Source organism: Apus apus, chromosome 18, assembly GCF_020740795.1.
Source record: "Apus apus isolate bApuApu2 chromosome 18, bApuApu2.pri.cur, whole genome shotgun sequence".
NCBI classification, from domain to species: domain Eukaryota; kingdom Metazoa; phylum Chordata; class Aves; order Apodiformes; family Apodidae; genus Apus; species Apus apus.
Window position 1 is genome coordinate 8,602,450 of NC_067299.1, and position 19,210 is coordinate 8,621,659.

The 19,210-nt window shown below is 43.9% G+C and overlaps 1 protein-coding gene across 13 annotated transcripts in view; it reads left to right on the forward strand.

Annotated features, from left to right (window-relative positions):
• The first annotated feature begins 98 nt into the window (after positions 1-98).
• Positions 99-19,210, forward strand: part of GTF2I (general transcription factor IIi) — a 65,639-nt gene continuing 46,527 nt past the window's right edge. For all 13 annotated transcript variants that reach the window (XR_007891199.1, XM_051635725.1, XM_051635731.1 and 10 more), the window contains exons 1-8: positions 99-262; positions 10,671-10,776; positions 12,206-12,344; positions 16,451-16,576; positions 16,816-16,999; positions 17,194-17,222; positions 18,373-18,421; positions 19,106-19,149. Coding sequence is in view for 12 of the 13 variants with exons in the window: in XM_051635725.1 (XP_051491685.1) it covers positions 10,678-10,776; positions 12,206-12,344; positions 16,451-16,576; positions 16,816-16,999; positions 17,194-17,222; positions 18,373-18,421; positions 19,106-19,149 (670 nt within the window). In the remaining variant the exon portion in view is untranslated. The remainder of the gene's footprint in view (positions 263-10,670; positions 10,777-12,205; positions 12,345-16,450; positions 16,577-16,815; positions 17,000-17,193; positions 17,223-18,372; positions 18,422-19,105; positions 19,150-19,210) is intronic.

Consider the following 19,210-nt stretch of genomic DNA (forward strand, 5'->3'; position numbering starts at 1 on the left):
GGAACTACATCTCCCAGCGGCCCCCGCGCCCGGCGCGCATGCGCGGCCAGGGCCTCCTGGAACAAAACCCGCCCCTCCGCTCGGGCCGTGCGGGGAAACGGGCGCGGGGTCGTGCTGGGAACGCGGGGTTGTGCGGGGAACGGGAGGCCGGGCCCATCGCCCCGTCAGCCGCGGGCAGACCGCGAGGGAACGGCCCTCCTGCCGGCGGGGCTTGGCGGCCTTCCCTCGCGGCAGGAGCGGGGCTGTCTGCGCCCGGCGGCGGGTGAGTGGCGGGGCGGGAGCGGGGCCGTTTGGCCGCGGGGAGCGGGGCCGTTTTACCGCGGGGAGGCCGCTCCCTGGGGGTGCTGGGGGGGGGGGGGCTTTGGAGTGGGCAGGCGGGTGGGGGGGGGCCGCATCCTCCGGGCAGCGGGGGAGCTCTTGCGGCTGCGGGGCTGGCGGGGCGCCCGTGGGCACCCGCTGTGACCCGCTGTGACCCGTGGGCACCGGGCTGGGGGGGGCACCGGGCTGGGGGGGGCTCCGCTCCCCCCTCCCCCGGGGACCCCGGCCGCCGCGAGGAGGGCGGGGCTCCCCCCGCGCCGCCGCTTCCCCATTGGCTGGCGGGCCGAGGTGGGCGTGGCGGAGCGCCTCGCCTGGCGGCGGTGATTGGTTGCGGGCGGGGGAAGGGGGCGGGGCCGAGCGGAGGGAGCGGGAGCGCGGGCGGCCGGAGGCGGGGAGGGAGCGCGGGGCTCTGAGGTGAGACCCCCCTGCCCTGGGACGGGGCTGCTCTGAGGGGCCCGAGCCCCCCCAGCGCACGGGGGAGGAGCGCCTGCAGCGACTTCTGGGTGTGCCTTTGGCGTGGAGGCGTTCGGGTTTGGTAGGTTTTTGGGTTTTTTTTGCCGTCCCTGTAACGAGGCAGCTGGAGTGTGGATGCGGCCTGGCGCGGCGGTCTCACCCTGCCTGTGGTAAATCGGCCCCTCAGGCGGCTGTCGGGGGAGCGTGGAGCACCGGGGTAGGGCAGGGAGAGGCAGGGCCCCTTCCGCAGAGCCCCCGGGCCTCAGCAGAAGGGGCCCGTGGGCAGCAGCAGGGGGATTCCCTCACCAGCAGCCAAGAATCGCTGCTCGGATCTGTTAACTTGGTGCTGAGCGGGGGGTCAGCATGAAGTCATGCACCTGTCTGGGTGTGTAACGTTCATAGAATGGTTTGGGTTGGAAGGGACCTTAAACATCATCCAGTTCCAACCTCCCTGCATGGGCAGGGACACCTCCCACCAGCCCAGGCTGCTCCAAGCCCCATCCAACCTGCCCTTCAGCACTGCCAGGGATGGAGCTTCCAATGTTATCTGTCTCTCTTGGCTTTGTGGCAGTGTTTATAATTAACAGTGCTTTAGGAATCGCCTGTTGTTGTCACAGTTTGACTCGGGATCAGCAGTTAAACCAGAGACAACAATGCTCTCCATCCCTTCCCACCCAGGTAGGGAAAGAGAAAGAGAGAGAGACTCTCTGTATTGAAAACTAAACTAGACAGCTTTAATTAAACACTAATGATAAAAGAAAATAAGTACAATTATATACAAATGTGCTCAGGAATGTGCAAAAGCCTCTTGCCTCTCCCCACCCCCAGCAACTCCTGCAGCATCTCCTGAGCTGTGAGCAGCTCTGAAATGTCCCAGAGCTGCTGGAGAGACAGCAGAGTGATGAGGGTCAGGAGAGCTCCAGCCTGGGGGTCAACAGTGATGGATGGATGGAATTCTCCCTGGATGCTGGCCATGGATGGAAGAGAAGGGAAGGAGGAGGAAGGAAGTTGCTTTGTGTGATCTCTGACCTCCCTCTGAGCTTATGTAGTTATATGGAATGGAGTATCTCTGGCCAGTTTTGCTGTCTGTGTAATTCAGCCTCCTACTTGGGGGTCATAGATCTCCTGGTAGTGCCTGAGCAGAGCAAAGATGTGACCTTGGAGTCCCAGCAATAACATACACATTCCAGCATTATCAGTTCACTAGGTGAAACACTTGCTGCTAATTAAAAGAGAGCTTACTGAAGGGAAAAAACACCATAGTGAAAGGGAAATTGGCTTCATCCTGGCTCAAACCAGAACAGTTGTGTTTCTAGTTTTTTATTTGTAGGTTTCTTTTTCCAGAGGTTTGGTGTGTAAGTTGCTTGAGAGGAACATCTGCATGGGGACTGTTTAATGAGTGCAGCCCTGCCCTTGTAAACTAATCATGTAGTGGGGTTGTCAGTGGGTACAAATCTTGGGGTTAATATCTCACAGCCAGGGTCAACTTTTAGACTTTGTTTTTAAATAGATCCAACATTTGTTGCTCCTTGCCTCACAGCTGCATTTACACTAACAAAACTCGCTATAAAATATACTAAAAACAACAACAACAAGATGTTGCTTACAAATCCATTAGGTAAATTAGGTGTCATAAAAGTTAGTCCTCTATATGGCCTGGGATGAGGCTACTTGCAGCCCTTTGCCTGATCCATCAGGATGTGAGAAACTTTTCATAGAAGTTTGGTTAAAACTCGTGTTCCTGTGGAGAGACTGTGAATTCTTTATTTTCTGACAAAAAGTTACTGACACATTCCCAAGTGTGTCTTATGGAATTGACTTTTATTTCTGGTCTTGGACCCTGGGTGGACAGAGACTTTCAGTGGGATTGACATAAGTGCTTTGGTTCAAGGAAGAATGTGTAATGTGTGCCATGGAAATTGGTGTTCTGGTTCATTTGGTTAAATACAGCAATAGGAAAAATGTGGAGGGGATTAAAGAGACAAAACAAGAGGGCATTGATTATTGCTGAAGGGTGAGAGGGTGGTTAGTTTCACAGGTTTCATGGGTGCCCTGGTGCCTGCAGTTGGGTTCACTGTGCAGCTAATGAGCAAGGGTGTGTTCTTCAGATACCAGCCAGTGACTGATTGGATGGTTTGTTTTTTCAAGGTGTTACAACGTGAATGGGTGTTAAGCTTCGGTTTTGCTCTTTGTGGGAACCCCGGAGGCATCAAAGAGGTTTTGTTTGTTGTTGAATCAATTCGAGCCTTTTGTTTCCCGTGGCTGTTGCGGTATAACTTAGAAGTCTAAAGGACCAGCTCACAAGGACAATTACTCACTCTAGAAACCAATTTTCATTGTAATTAAATTAGCACCAATAGAGTTTAGACTAATTCACTTCTCAAATATTATGTGTAAGTGTTGATGGACACACAAAACTAAAGTAATTGTTATTCGACATGTTGACTAAGTAAATATCATTCCACTGGTAAGGATAAAGTATCAGGTGGTCAGGGCTGCTGTGATGAATATTTCACTTTGTTGACATGGTTTCACTGCAATCCTGCATGCCTGAAAGCTCAAAAATGAAGTGAATTGTTCCCTGGTTTTAATACAGAAATGGTATTTTGGGCTAATGGTTTCTTAACTATTCCAAACCAGGTGATAACATTCACTTTTAGCTGCCTTGTGAGCTATGTGGTTAGATACTGCATTTTCATTTTATCTAAAATTTTGTGGTCTATCTTGAAATTGTTAGAAATAGTGAAAATCAAATTTTAATAGCTTTTTTTCTTGCCAAGATCATGTAGACTAGTGAAGGAGAGAAATCAGAGGTGCTCTTAAAATAACAGTTGCTGGAATCGTGTTTTATTTTTTTTGAAGGGCTCTGAAGGGTAGCAGAAGTAGCTGCCACCTAACCTGGGTAAAAGCCTGCATGTGGTGCTCAGTATAATCGAAATACCTAGAAAAATGGGCATAAATTGGATTTAGGGAGTTATCTTACAGCTGTGTAATGAACTGTGTCCCCTCCCACAGCAAAGTGCTGCTGGTTTGGTGTGACTCGGGGCCTGCTCAGCACCAGGTGTTTCTCCTCAGAGCTTTGTTTGTTTGGGGCCTTTGTTCTCTTTCCCAACTGCCTTTGGTGCTGACCTTCTGCTCTCAGGGCTAAAAAAGTAGCCTTGCTGGTGTGTTTTGTTGGGATGAACCCTACTGTAAATCACTGTGCTGTGTCCTCTTGGTTCTGCTGCTGCTGGGAGTTAAATCCCTGCGGTGGGAGTTGGATTGGAATGGTCACTGAATGTCCCAGCTGCTGTGGGTAATGGGGACACTGTTGCTGTGCTTGTTGTGGTGTCAGGTGTGAAAGGGGGGAGCTGCTTGCCAGGGACTGCTCCTTAGGTGAGACTGCTGAGTGCCAGCTTTGTGTTCCTGGGGTCTTGGACTAGGGAGCAACTGAGCTTAAGGCTGGGGAGATAAACACGCTGTCACAGTTTGACTCTGGATCAGCAATTAAACAAGTGACAATTCCCTACCCAGGTAGTGCAAGGAGAGAGAAGAATAAGGAGAGAGACTTCCTGGATTGAAAATTAAGCTAGACAGCTTTAATTAAATACTAATGATAAAAGAAAATGTGTATAACTATGTACAAGTATGTCAGGAATGTGCAAAATCCTATTGCCTCCCACCACCCCCAGCAACTCCCCCAGCATCTCCTGAGCTGTGAGCAGCTCTGAAATGTCCCAGAGACAGAAGCTGAGGGCAGAGTGAGGAGGGTCAGGAATGCATGGGCCTAGGAATAAACAGTGATGAATAGATGAGTCCTCCCTGGACACCCATGGATGGAAGAGAAGGAAAGAAAGGGCTTGACTTCCATCATCCCTGAATTTATAGCAAGACCTATGTAGATATATGGATGGAATACTTTGGTTTGCCAATTTTTGCCATCTGTCCACTCTGCTCTTCCCTATGGGAGGGCTGTAGGTACGAGTCTTCTGCTCCTTTAGTGTCTCAAGCAGCAGACTCAACAAGCACAGCAAAGTGTCCTTGGTCTCTCAGCAGTATCTATAAACATTCCAGCATTATCAGTCCACTGGCTGGAAAACTTGCTGCTTGAAAGAGAATTCACTGAAGGTAAAAAATCCAGAACACACACACAGAAACAAAACCAAACAAAAGAGTAAAAGGAGAATTGGCTTCATCCTGGTTCAAACCAGGAGACGTTTAATTTTTAGTGAATAAAGGAGCAAGGATGCAGACTTCAACCATGGTGTGTACTTTGTCTGCTGCTCCCAATAAGAGGCTGGAAAAAAATGCAACAAGGGGTACTGTTGTCAAGGAGTTGGTGTGGAGGGGAGAGGGGCAGAGCCTCCCTGGTGTGTTAGGGCTTCTTCAGGGTTGCTACTCCGCTGTCCTGGAGAGTTATTCTTTTGGGAATGGGGCTAATAGGCTGTGTTCAGCCTTGGGTAAGAGCTGACCATGCATATGTACATGACACTGTGCTGTGCCAAGGAGTCCAGGTTTGTTCCTTTAAGGCAGCCAACTTCTGTCTGGAATAGCTGACTGTAAGCCAGAAGAGAAACACAGATGGGTTTGAGTTGACTAAATGCCCTCTGGTATCTCCATATTGTCTCTCCTTCCTGTTCATGATGTTGGGAAGCTTCACCCTCTTGTTTTTTGGTGCAGACTGTAAGCAGAGTTAAACTCTGCCAGGCCTGCCTCTTTCTTTGCTTTGGATTGAGCTGGCTCTGAGCATCTGGAGCTGCTTTTGCTTGGTGTGGTTCAGCAGTGCTTGTGTTTCAGAGCAGGCTGGTCGTCCATAGAGGTGACACGGGTGTTGCTCATCTGAATTAACTCATAATCCACATGCACCAGATGCAGGTGGTGAGGAACTGGCAACGATTTTGGGAAGGAACTCCCAGATGCTTTGCTTCTATTTCCCTTGGGCTATGGTGGGTGAAAATATTTCCTTTCAAAAATAACAGTTGTGTGTATCTGAAGGTAGAAGCATCACCCACTCTGACCCTTACTGTTAAGCTTGTTGTGTTTCTGCTGTGTGTGAGCAGGCTACTGTTTGGAAGAAACTGAGAATTGTTGCTAATAGAGTATGTGTATAATTTCAAGATGCTCAGTGGCATGCCCTGACAAGGAAAATGGATCATCCTAATGGGATTGCCCTGGTCAGCTGTGAACAGATGCTGGAGTGTGAAGGTGAGATCTCCAACCCTGTATGCCCTGTGGCCTGGGTGGATGTGTTACTGAAAATGAGAAAAAATGGTGCTGGTAGGTTTGCATCCCAACAGAGTTTCTGTGCTGGGTTGGCCAAGAACCATCAGGAGTAACTTCCTCTGAAATCTGGGGTTACTGAACCAATTTGTAGGAAAAATAATGTAGGTTTTTTGCCAAGATTTGTTTAAAAGCTTCATTTGCACTTAACAGCTTGTGAGTATTAATCTGAACAGTCTGGAAAGAACCAACTTCTGTGCTTCTCCAGAAGGCCAGTGTTTGGGCAGAGCTAAACATGCCAAAGCTGTGTCTTGGCCCAGAAGGCAAAGAAGCCAAGAGTGAAGCTGTAACAGCCAACAAGCAGTCTGCCTTCCTTAGATTATTTTTTTTTTCTTAATAGTATATTTTCTGTTCCTTGTTGCAGCTTTGTAATGAAATGTTTGCTTATGTACTCTGCTAAAATAACTTTTTTTGCCCAAAATATCAAAACTGTGCCATGGGGATCTAGTAGGAGCTGGACTTCTCTCCTCTGGGGAGCAGCAAATCTTTGGTGGTGTGTAGGGACGAGCTCACACAAACAGATCCAGCTGTTTTCTGGTGTTCTCCAGAGTTGTGTTCTTTTCCAGCAGTGTGGCAGGATTTGTTTTACTGTTGGTAATGCTAGGAGAGGGGTCAGTGGAGAGAAGGATGCTTTGGCACCCACAGCCTCTTTTATTTAGGGAATACCTGCTTGCATTATGTCTGGCTAAGAGTAAAAACATGTTGCTTATTAAGCCTCTTCTCTAATGTCCTGGTTTGACCCAGGATGAAGCCAAGTTTCTTTTTACTGATTTTGGTTTTTCCTCAGTGAATTCTCTTTCAAGCAGCACAATTGCTGAAAGTAGCAGCAAGTTTTCCAGCCAGTGGACTGATAATGCTGGAATGTTTATAGATACTGCTGAGAGACCAAGGACACTTTGCTGTGCTTGTTGAGTCTGCTGCTTGGGACACTAAAGGAGCAGAAGACTCGTACCTACAGCCCTCCCATAGGGAAGAGCAGAGTGGACAGATGGCAAAAATTGGCAAACCAAAGTATTCCATCCATATATCTACATAGGTCTTGCTATAAATTCAGGGATGATGGAAGTCAAGCCCTTTCTTTCCTTCTCTTCCATCCATGGGTGTCCAGGGAGGACTCATCTATCCATCACTATTTATCCCTAGGCCCATGCATTCCTGACCCTCATACTCTCCCCTCAGCTCCTGTCTCTGGGAAGTCTCTCTCCTTTCCCTACCTGGGTGGGAGGGGATGGGATCAAGAGTGTTGTTGTCATTGGCTGAACTGCTGATCTGGAGTCAAACCATGATATTTGTGAAACACACGTTCCATCATTTCCCCCCTGCCCCAGTTTTCCATATGTTTTCTCAGTATGCTTGAATAACAGTTTTTCTTCATAAATCTTAATTAGCTTTTTGCTTTTGCTTCTTGTGTGACTGAGAAGCAACTACTAGAGAGTATCTGTTACTAGTGAGTTTATCAAGATTGGAGTGTTCGAGTGCTGGGGAGATGAAGGTGGCTGGTGTTGTTGTTCTCTCTGGCCCTGAGTATTTCCCTGCTTTGGTTCTTGTAAGTAGAACCAGGAAGCAACATGTGGCATGAGATGTGTTGGGCTGGCTTTCTGAAACTACTGATCTTGGCCTTTTTCTCCTTGTAAAAGGAGAACCCAGAGGCTTTTTAGCTCTGTATTGTGGTGACCTTCTCATCCTGTTTTCCCAGAGCTGGCTGAGCCTGGCAATGGGAAGGAGTGATTGAGTTCCTTGTTCTGCTTTGCTTGCTTATGCAACTTTTGCTTTTCTCGTTTAAACTGTCCTTATCTCAACCCATAAGATATCTCACTTTTGCCCTTCTGATTCTGGTCTCCACCCCACCAGGAGGAGTGAGCAAACACCTGTGTCAAGGTTAGTTTCTGGCCAGGATTAAACCCTAGCAGGCAGGAACAGCTGAATGCTATATCCTTGGCACGCTACCTGGGCATTTTGCAAGGCTTTGTTCATCTTTACAAGCCTTTGCTAGGGCTAGGCTCATCTTGGCACAGTTAAACTGAAGGATTTATAGGTAATTATAACTAATATTAACTGATCTGGAAGTACATTGTAGCAATATGGGATTAATAGATATATTGTAGTCTGGCAGCCAGTTTATAGTTGTTCAAAGGATGATTTTTTAAATTGGCCTGGGGATTTACACTGAGAACTGGTGGTGGTGCACACTTTTTAAGAGCTGGATCTTGGAAAGGCAGCCAAGTTAATTAGATCTCCTGAACTGCAGCCTATTCTTTCTAATAATAAACACTGTCCCAGTGGTACAGATAAAGATAGTAGAGGAAACTCTTGTTTGAAAGGGAGAAGCTGGCAAAAATGGGAGGGGGAAGGGAAAACAAATCTTTCATGTGTGACTTGCCATCAAGTGGATAGGAAAAAACATTCTTGTGCTGCTGTGGTGCAACAGGATGTCCCTGAATCTGCATTAAACACTGATCTGGCACCATGCAAACTAGTTAAAGAATGAGTGTTCTAAAAATACAAGGCACTATGACTCTATACTTTGGGAATACCCTTCCAAATGTAATTAGAAGGGTAGTCCAATGATACTCCAACCCAACTCCTGATCCACATGTGGTTCCAAGATGCTGAGGCTGCTGCTTCATGAGCAGCAGCAGGATAGTTCAGGAGGTGCTGCCCTCTCTGAGCCAGGGTGGCTGTTTGTGGGGCTGTGCAGTGAATCAAATTGGGACCTGGTCCAGCAGAGCCCTTCTCCCCATTCCCTGGACAGGCTCCATGACTTGATTTTCTGTGTGCCCGTGAATCAGAAACCACTTTTCAGGGATGGGAACAATTATGTATGGGGGAGATGGCCTGCGATGACACTTCTGTGATGTTCTTGTGCATCCACAGCCTTCAAATGATCGTTGAAATTTCCTTGATCTGTCTTCTGGACAAGGTACCTCTGTGAAATAGAAAATAATTTTACTCTTGCTTTCACACAGTGGGATTTTTCACCTAGAATGGAGTAGGGGTGTGTGTGTGTGTGCCACTGCTAGCTTGGGAGATGTTGAACTGATGCAGAACTGCATTGGATAGTGAGTAGAGAAATAGGAGAAAGGGGAAATGTGTAGTTATGCTGTATTTCATCTTTAATACTGGATTTTTAAAATCTAGTTTTAAAAACTCTAAAAACTATCATGTTTAAAGTCACTGTCAGCATCCCAACTCTGAATGAGTTCCAGAAGATGAGCTTGAGAACTCTATGAGCTATCAAAAATCATGGCTCAGCGAAGATTGATTTGAACTTCCCTTTTCCCTCTGATATTCCACAAGGAATAAGTAAAATGCCCCTCTTCCTCTAGGGGATAACCTCATCAGGCTCTGCCTCGCTGTTCCCAGTTGATACACTCTCAGTTCACTTAACTTTTATTCCTTATATCCACTCTTGGAGCTGGCTTATTTTCCAGACTTACGAAGGACCTGTTTGCCTACTCAGTGTAGCAGGTGCTGATGTCCATACCTCTCATTCCCTGCATCCTCAAACATCTGGTGACTGTGCCACTGCCAGTTTACCCATAACACAGTTTTAAGGCTGTTTAAACCTTGCCAACCTGTGTCTGGAGGGTGTCTGTTTTGAGTGCTGCTAGTTTTCAGTTCTCCCCTCCAATTTGTAGCCTGAAGTGCTCCAAGTCCTATCAGAAGAACAGCAGTGTTGTTTTTGCCAACGTGAGCAGGTATTGTCACATGCAAGGGTTATTTGTGCTGCCCTGACTGGTCTGCACATCTGACAGGGTGCACATCACCTTTGACAACTTGAGCCATGTTGTGTGTGCAGGTTCTACAGGAGCAGCAAGATGTCTCATCAAGATGTTGAGATGTCTCTTTTATCTGAACTATCTTGACTTTGAAGGTGATTTTTCTCCAGACTAGAGCATGGAATTGTAACAGCTAAATCTCTACCAATTCTCCAACTCCAGGCATGTCAGGTTATTGCTTTAGGTACATGTAAACATAAGAAGCTGCAACACTCCAGTGTGCTCTTAGCAGCTGCTTAAACTTAATTATCAATATATTAATTCTTATATAGACAATTGTGCTGGCAGATGGATAAACAAGTCCCAAATATTACCTGTAAATTGAACATCTCCTGAATTACATAAAGAAAATAGGATTAAATCTCTTTTTTTTGGTGTGTGTCATTGCTGAAAACCAGTTTTTAATTTTAGCACCCTAATTAGGTCTACTCTGGCTTTGGAGTTAATCCTGCAACTGAAGAATATGTGAACAAAAACGTCACATTCTGGTTGCTGACAGTGCAGTCTCAGGCTGTGAGTTTGGGCCAGGGTGGTGGTGGTTTGTTTTGAGCTTGGCCATGGTAGTTACAGGAAGGATTGTTCTAATCCTGGTGTGGTAACTGATTTGCCATTTCTTTTCTGTACTTTAGTACCAGTGTTTTTTTGCTGTGCTTGTGTAGACAGCTGGAGCTGCAAACGTGCTTAGGAAGAAAAATGGATGCAAGTTCAGGCAATTAGTACACTGTAAATACACCTGTAAATTTGCTTGCTGAGTGTGTGGTGTGTTCTGGGGTTGTTTTGGTTTTTTTTTCTTGGCTTGTGTAAGAGAGGTTTTAGGTTTTTTGTGGGTATCTGAACAGGTGTTTTTATTCCATTTTACAGGAGGAAAATGGCTCAAACTACTGTACCAGCACAGTCCATCCATGATGAGGACTCCTCTGAAAGCAGGATGGTGATCACATTCCTCATGTCAGCACTTGAGTCAATGGTGGGTAGCAAAGTTAAGCAGCTGTGTGTTGTTTTATTGTTGCCTTGTTGCTTGCTACCCAGCTAGCTGGAACTCTGTGCTTGTGGAAAATCAGGCTGACAGTCTTAACAGTCATTTTGTACTGTTGTGTGGTGGTTTTAAAAATTATTTTGTCAAATAAACAGGAAATATTTCTTGATTGCTCAGGTAGAGAGTGGTTGAAAGACAAGAGTATGTTCTGGTGTTTGTCATCTGTAATAGAGAGTGAATAAAGAGTCTGAAGCTAGTGCCTTTTCATCAGCTGCTGTATCTGTTCAGCAAAACTTCTTCAGAAAATACTTTGTTTTCAAGCTGGCACATCAACTGTTTTGTAGAAGTTAGAAGTTAGTTGATCATTGTGGGGTGGATTTAAGGTTGGCCAGGGCTGTGAGAAGAAACAGCTGTCCCATTTCCTTCAAATTGAGGCACTGTCCAAGATTTGGTTCTATAAAATAGTTTTCTTAAATGATAAGCAAGAATAAATATTTTCCTTTTAGCAGTGAAACTTTGAATGGGGTGGTTATAATTATTTGCAAGCCCTTTTTCCCAATGGGTGTATTCAATTCCCAAAGGCATTGTGCCACTTTTTTCTCTCATGCTGCAGTTGTTGGTGTTTCGTAGGTTGCAGCAAACTTGCATCTGAGTTCCTAGGATAGACTTGACTTTTTTTGATGACTTCTTGATGATCTCACTAATGTTCTTAGGATCTTTGCTCTCTCCTTGCACTGCAGGCTTCCTGCTTTACTACTTTGCCAGAAATTTCTCCCAGCAGAACAGGTTTAGGGTATACACAGGGAAGGGGAATTCCTCCAGAGTGGAAGGATTGCACCTCAGCTCAGCGGGCAGGAGGGAAGGGGCCAGGGGCAGGAGGGAAGGGGCCAGGGGCAGGAGGGAAGGGGCCAGGGGCAGGAGGGAAGGGGCCAGGGGCAGGAGGGAAGGGGCCAGGGGCTGCAGGCAGGAAGGGGCAGGGCCAGGGGCTGCAGGCAGGCAGCCTTACTGCTTGCAACCAACCTGTCTGAACAGAAGGTGAGGTGTGATAAGTGTGCTGGGAACAAACGAAGCTCCTATGTGCTCTGTTTGAAAGCTGGAGTAAGACAATATGATTATCTACCAGGGAAGTGATAATTTCACAAGGATTAATGTCGTAAATCATTTAAATTAAAAACAGTGCAATCTCTGAGTCTAGACAATGCCTGAATTTCACTAAAGCATCTACAATGCTTTTAAGATTCCTAATGAAAAGCACTCCATATGTATAAATTACCCTTTGCTAATGGTGGATGTTTTACTCTCAGCACCTTCTGATGGGTGGATGCTGGCAGCAGCAGTAATAACTGTTTTACATGATACCACATACATTTCTATTCACTCTACTCTTAACTATGCTAATAAAACCTTTTTGTTTTTATAGTGTAAAGAACTTGCCAAGTCCAAGGCAGAAGTTGCTTGTATTGCTGTATATGAAACAGATGTCTTTGTAGTTGGAACTGAGAGAGGAAGAACCTTTGTCAATTCCAGAAAAGATTTCCAGAAAGATTTTGCTAAATACTGTAAGTTTCCATGTGGCCTTTTTTTTTATCTCACAAACTACTTAATGTGCAATATATGGAACTTTGCTCCCCAAAGTTATTAGTACTGTGGCTATGTGCTTTAATTACATTGGCTGGGGCAAAACCAGCTGGTTAATTACTTAAAAATAATCAGTAACAGTGATCTTGTTTGGAGTATTATTTCAGCTGTCACTGGAAATGTTAATTTTATTCTTAGATAATGTGACAGACTAGTACAATAAGAAGTATTAGACTGTCCGCCCTTACAGCACATCCTGCATTTCCTAGTGCATGTTCATTTTTCATCATATTCCCTCCTCCAACACTATTTTTCCTCTGAAGGCTGGGTGGAAAAATTCAACAGGAAGTGGGCTGCTTCTGTCAGCTCAGACAGCTATGGTGCTTCAGATCATTTCATGTTTTATTAAAGCAGATGCAGATTTTTGGCAAGATACTAATTATTTTTATGTAGCTTTTCTTAGTAGACAAATATGTATCTATACCATAATGACTTTAAATTACATCTGCATTACTTTTATATTCCTCTAAGTGCCTCTAGGGTGTGTTTTTTGTTCTAGTTAATTTTTTGATAATAAAACAATGGAATCTTTGCCTTCATAAAATACAATCCATGGAGAACAGGACAGTATTTTTAGGACTTAGATTTCAAAGATTCAGTGACTCTTTGGGGGAGCACTGTGCTGGTTTAGAAAGGTGCTGATGGACATTGCTTAATTAATAATGAAAGGTACCATTGCCTGCCTAGGGAAAAGGAGAAGGTGCCCAAGCTCAGCCAAGTGTATAGCACATTGGTATGACTTTTAATATGCTGCAGCTCTGACTGGCATGTCTTGCTGCTTGCTTTCAGTAGCTAGTGTGTGTGCTGTGCTGCTAATCTGGATGTGGCCCTTCTATGGTATTTGGATGCTCCAGTCATGATGTAAACGAAGTATTAATACAGTTGATTTGCTTCTTCCCTACTGCTGTGATTGCCTCTGATTAGATTCTGTGTATCTTGCTTGTCATGTCTATAGTCTCCAAATGGGGTATTATGCTTTTCAGCTCTAAGTGGAATGTCTCAGACTTGAAGGGGAGTACAGACTGGATCCCCTGACCTGTGTGGAAGCAGCCTATTACCTTTTCAGCATTGCTCTAATAACAGAGGTTATTAGTGGGTCTAACTGCTATTGTTTGTGTTTTGTTGTCCTTGTTATAATATCTAAAGAGCAGTCTTCATCATCATCTTTGTCTCTGTGCTGTGGTGTTACAATGAAAATACCATTCTGTAACTAGCTGACATCTTTTTATATTGCTCAGAGGCTAATCCCTTGATACTAATGCAGCTAGTTTAAAAATACAGTGATTTTTTTTTTAATGATGTGCCAGTGTGGGAACTGGTTTCCCACAGTCATTTTCTTTGGCCCTAAACTATTCTGTGGCCAGCTGAGACTTCTGTGGCTTTTGCTGCTCCTGAAGCTGGTAACTGGCCTCTTTTACAGCCTTAGTAGAGTGAGGTTGCTTGACTTGATTGTCAGAAACCTTTTGTGTTCTGCCTCTGCCAAGCCAGGCAAGTGCTATGAAGCCAACAGCTCATTCACAACACTTGCTAAGATCTTCAGTCATGTTTCAGTGGAGACCACCCATCTTGTTTCCTCAGAGTTGCAAACAAACAGAAAATTACTGTAGATAGCAGATCTTTTTGAAATTCCCTGGTTCTTAAATTCTGCCTCAGGTGATTTGCTTTTCTTGTGGTTTAAGTGATCCTTTGATAATCCTAAAATAATTTTTCTTTAATTTGAGGTTATTGGACAATTTCCTGAACTGTGAAACTGCATGGCCTTAAAAAGCTCAGCTGAGCTGGGTGGATGTGTTATAAAACAAAGCAAAATGTTTCAGCCACACACACGTTTCCTTTCTCTCCTTCATTGCTCATGGTTATTTTCAGAGTGTTTTTCCTTAAATGCAAGTAGTATATGGTAGTACAAGAAGAAAAGACACTCAACCACATATGGACTCTTGGTGCAAAATGAGGGTGTTTAGGGATTAGTTTGTTGTAATCCCTCTGAATCCAGAAAAACTTTTGCAGAGTAACTGGACTAACCCTGCACTGTGCTCCCAGCTCTGCAGAATGCAGTAGTTCTACCACAGAACCATTCCTCACCCATCCTGAGCCATTTACCCTCTAAACACAGCTTTCCCCCCCCCCCCCAACCTTCTTCCCCACCAGGTCTTGTTGCTTGTGCCCCAGGCATCACCTGTCCCAGATGTAGCTCAAGTCCTGCTGGGGGCTCTAGTAATTATGGCTAAGGCTTTGCCAGAGTCTGTGAGTTGTGTGGCCTCCAGCAAGTGGAGAAGTGTCCATCAGTGCTGCCAGGAGGAGAGAGAAATGGCTGCCAGGTTTGGTCAGTGGTGCAGAGCTCTTACTGTCTTGGTCTTGATCTTACTTGGTCTTGTTTGTCAGACTTGACTAAAATTGGGCAACAAATGTGGGAGACATCAGGGAGGGAGGTGCATGATGTGAGCTCAAGAAAATGGATAAAAATCATGTAATAAAAAGCAACACTAAGGGTTTCTTGTAGTCAAGAAGGAACATGTCTTTTTCTCTGCTGTTCATTTTAGTGGGACGCAATCAGTATTGTCATCTTATTTTTGTTTTGCTGATTATTTTTAGAAAGTGTGGGTACACTTTTGAGAAGCTATTGGCAGTGAAGGTGTTTTCAGTGAATCAGGCTCTGTGGAAAAAAACAACCCAACCACTCAAGAAGTGACACAGGGTGTAGCTATAAATGGAAACTGATGTCTCTCAGACCTAAGTCTCCAGGCAAACCTTACCAACTGTCATTAAGCCTCTGTGTTAGCTGTAAATAACCATATTCCATTTTTGCATTTATTTTTGTGCTATGGGAGGCCCTGTCATATTGCAGAGGAAGCAAGTTTCAGGCCTGAAGAGCTCACTGTGGAGGTGGATCCAGGGCACAAAGCAGGAGAGTGATCTGCAGAGGAAGGAAGAGGTTCTCTTTTCAATGAAAAGATGAAGTTTTAGATGCAAAATAAATGTTTGTCAAAATCATTGCTGCTTCAGCTCATTCCACAACCCATTCATAATGAATTGTTCAAACTGATGCCTGTTTTCTCCTGTTAGCCTAGAATTAGGATGCCAGCAGCAGTGATAATGCAAACTGCAGCATTTCAGCCTTGCTGCTGTGCTGGGTCAAGTCAGGGCACAGCTCCAGCACTGATCAACCTCTTGCACATGGGAACACAGCTCTCCCTTGCTTTTTCTTTCATATGCAGAATACCTCTGTTGTTTTGCCCTGGATTTGCCAGGGAATCCTCAGTAAATCTCTGCAAGAACTGAATGATAAAAAGGAAGGCTGCCACCTGAAACAAGTCACTTCTGTTTGCTTTCCAATATTGAAAGTGGTGTTATTCCCTCACTCCTTTTGCAACGACTTTTGCTCAGAGGCCAGAACAAGCTGTAGGGCTGAAATCTCTCTTCCACATGCTGATGGCTTGTTTGCAGCTCCTTCTATTCAGCATTAAGAGATGTCTCTATTAAGAGACTTAAGAGGTCTTTAGATACAGGAGTTGTTGTGGCAGAAGTCAGATCCTTTCTAGAAAAAAAGTTGAGCTGAGCACGTACAGCATAAAAAGAGGCCATGTGCATCCCTAGGGAGCTGTGGCACCTCCACACAGGCATGTTACCTTTTCCCTGGTGACTGTCTTGGTCCTTTCTCTTAGCACTTTTCCATTTTCCTTCTATTGTGTTAGCCTCTCCTGAGATTAACAGCATTTTCTACCTCTTCGTGTCAAAAAAAGCCTGCTTAGATGTGTCTCTTAATTCATCACTCTTGCACCTCAGAAGGTGATAATTTACAAAGGTTGTAAGAAGGATATAATGATTTTAGTGTCAACTGAAATTTATTCATTGCTCATGTACATAGATAAGTGCATTTCCTTCTAAGGCAAATAATTTTAGATTTTTCTGTCAGGAATCCTTCCCGAGTGTCTGTAATCTAACTAAGGGACTAAGTACTGGGGTTTTAATAATATTTTAATAATATTTTAATACTATTTTATTTTTGTCTTTTATAAATAACTTCCAGGTGTTGTGGAAGATGAGAGAGACAAAAAGCCAAAGACTGTATCACCTGTAAACAGACTGACAGTGGATATTGTGGAACTGGAAGCTCTTAGAAAGTCTGTGGAGGACTTCTTCTGCTTTTGCTATGGTGGGTGCTTTAAAGTCTTCTGAAAAGCTGTTCTGGATTTCTAAATTTTCATTCCAGTTGGGAGAAAAACACTGTATGATCTTAGTCTTCCAGCTCTGCTGCTGGTAAGGTGATAAGTTTAAATTTTTTCGTAGCCAGTTCATGCCATTACTCTCCAAAGACTTGTCCTTTTGCTCACTTGAGCACTCTTGAACTCAAAACTATATATTTTTTTAATGATTATTTTGGTTTTTCCCTAGGGAAAGCTTTAGGAAAGTCAACAGTGGTACCTGTGCCATACGAGAAGATTCAGAGGGACCAGTCTGCTGTGGTGGTGCAGGGCCTGCCTGAGGGACTTGCATTTAAACATCCAGAAAATTATGATGTTAAAACCCTGAAATGGATTTTGGAAAACAAATCAGGAATCTCATTTATCATCAAAAGGTTATCTGCTCTGTCTTGTGCTAGTCTGTCCAGTTTGGTTTTGTACTTAAGTTAAAGTCCAGTTAATTTGAGTTTTTAATTACATTGCTGTCTGTTTCTCTTACACAGGAGTGCTCTTTCTGTAGTGTTATGTGACCAAGTAAGTAATGATGTCTTTGCTAAAGCTGTGTCTTTTCTTCTGTGTTTCCACACAGGCCTTTCCTAGAGCCAAAGAAACACCTGGGTAAGTTACTGCTTTCTCAGACTAAACAGAAACAGTTAGAATTTTAGATTAGATAACAATATAGGTACAAGAGTTGGTCATGTAGATGAAGTGGCAAGCTGTGCAGAAATTCCTAGACTGTGAGTTGCCTTGCTTATGGAACTACAGCCTTTTCCTTTATGCCTTCTGCCAAGAGCAACTAATTAGAGATAAAATTTGGTTTACTGCATTCTTCATCCTTTTACTGAATTTAAATTTATTGGGAACTGGATAGGATCCTGGGGAAGGAAGTGACCTACTGAAGGGCTGCATTGCATTTTTACAAGATGCCAAGAGTTTGCAATGCTCTGTGTTCCAGTGCATAGCTGAATTTGGCATTTACATCTAATTTAAAAACTGGATCTTCTGAAGTGGCTGGGTGCTGTAGTCCCTATAAAAGCCTCTAGATATTAAAAAATCTGAGCTAGAGTGAGTTTAAAACTGTGCAAAGATTCACTTCTAGCTTAGAAGAAATCCCTTCTCCTGTTCCTTTCATGGGATCATGTTGCTTTACTTGGGAAATTCATCTGTGTGAGGATGTGTTTTAGGAAGAGGCTGAACCAATCTCCATAGGAATGTAGTCAAGTTTCACCTTCTCATGTGAAACAGCCAGAAGTTGATGCTGAATTAGTAAAATGAGGAATGTGTTCCCAGTAAGGAGCCTAGAGAGTGGGAAGTTAGAGAGCTGATGGCAATAACACATTTATCTTGAAAATGCAAGGCAGGTTTTCAGTGTGGTAAATGACATTCTCCAAATATAACCTGTTTGTGTCTTGCTGTAATTTAAGACTCAGCTGAATCTCTAGAAAACTTGTCAATTTTCTTTTAGCAGAGTGTAGCTGCAAGATTTCTTTACCTTTATTTCCCAAGATTTTCACTTAGCCCCATGAAAGAGAGCAGTGAAAAGGATGGTGATGTGCACATTTGAAGTGACTCTTATATTGGTGTTGCTTTATAGATTAATAAAGCAGATTAACAAGATCTTTCCCTCATATCTGTGAGTACAGAAAAATAAGCTCATATGCTTATAAAATGTGGACAGGTGTTTGCTTCATGAAGTCCATGTGATGTTTTCAATCTGTGTTTAAGGCAAATGACATAAGAAATTCAAAGATTGTCTTTTAACTTTCAGGAGCTCATATGATGGATCCTTCACATTCAATTATACCACCAGGTGGAAGGTGAATTTAAAATAATTTTAAGAGTAGTGTTTTTTTTTTTCCTGTCAACTATCTATTTTCATAATGTGCTTTTTCTGTCCAGCTGACCTTTGAATAACTTTTGCATGTCTGGGATTTTAAAAAGCATGAGGCTGAATTTTCTTTCTTTTTACCATTATTTGTGGGGAAACTGTTACAAATTAAACAGATGGCAAAATTACCCCTCAGTTTAGTTAGCCCAATGAGTGTTCTTAATTCACAGTCTGTCAGTCTGGGATAAGTTTGTCATACTTTATGATACAGCAGCAATGGGAACAGATGTAATGTTGCTTCCCTTCCCCTTCTCAACTGAAAAAACCCTAAAATAATTTACTTGTGAGTAAATTGAGATATATCTGGTATAAATAAAAATTGGTTAATGTGAAAACAGGGATCACTTTTCTGTCACTCCAAGTTTCTCATTAAATCACAAAGATGCCTTGAATATTGGGTATGTCCTGAAAATATGGGGATAGGAGATTCCTGGGAATTCCCTGGAGCTAAATCAGATAAGCCAATACGTGGGGTTTTTTATTTTTGTGTTCCTAGTTGGAAAATAGTGGGTGATTGATTTCACTTGACAAACTGTAAAGCTAGAAGAACTTTGCAGAAATGTGATATTTCTTTTTTTATAATGTCAGTTGCTTGATTTGTTTATTTTTGTAGTTGTCCTCCTGTTCAAGTGAAAACAGAACCAAATGAGGATTCTGGTATGTTCAAAGTTCTGCCCTTTTTGAAATTGTTCACTTCTCAGGTGGAGGTTTTTATCAA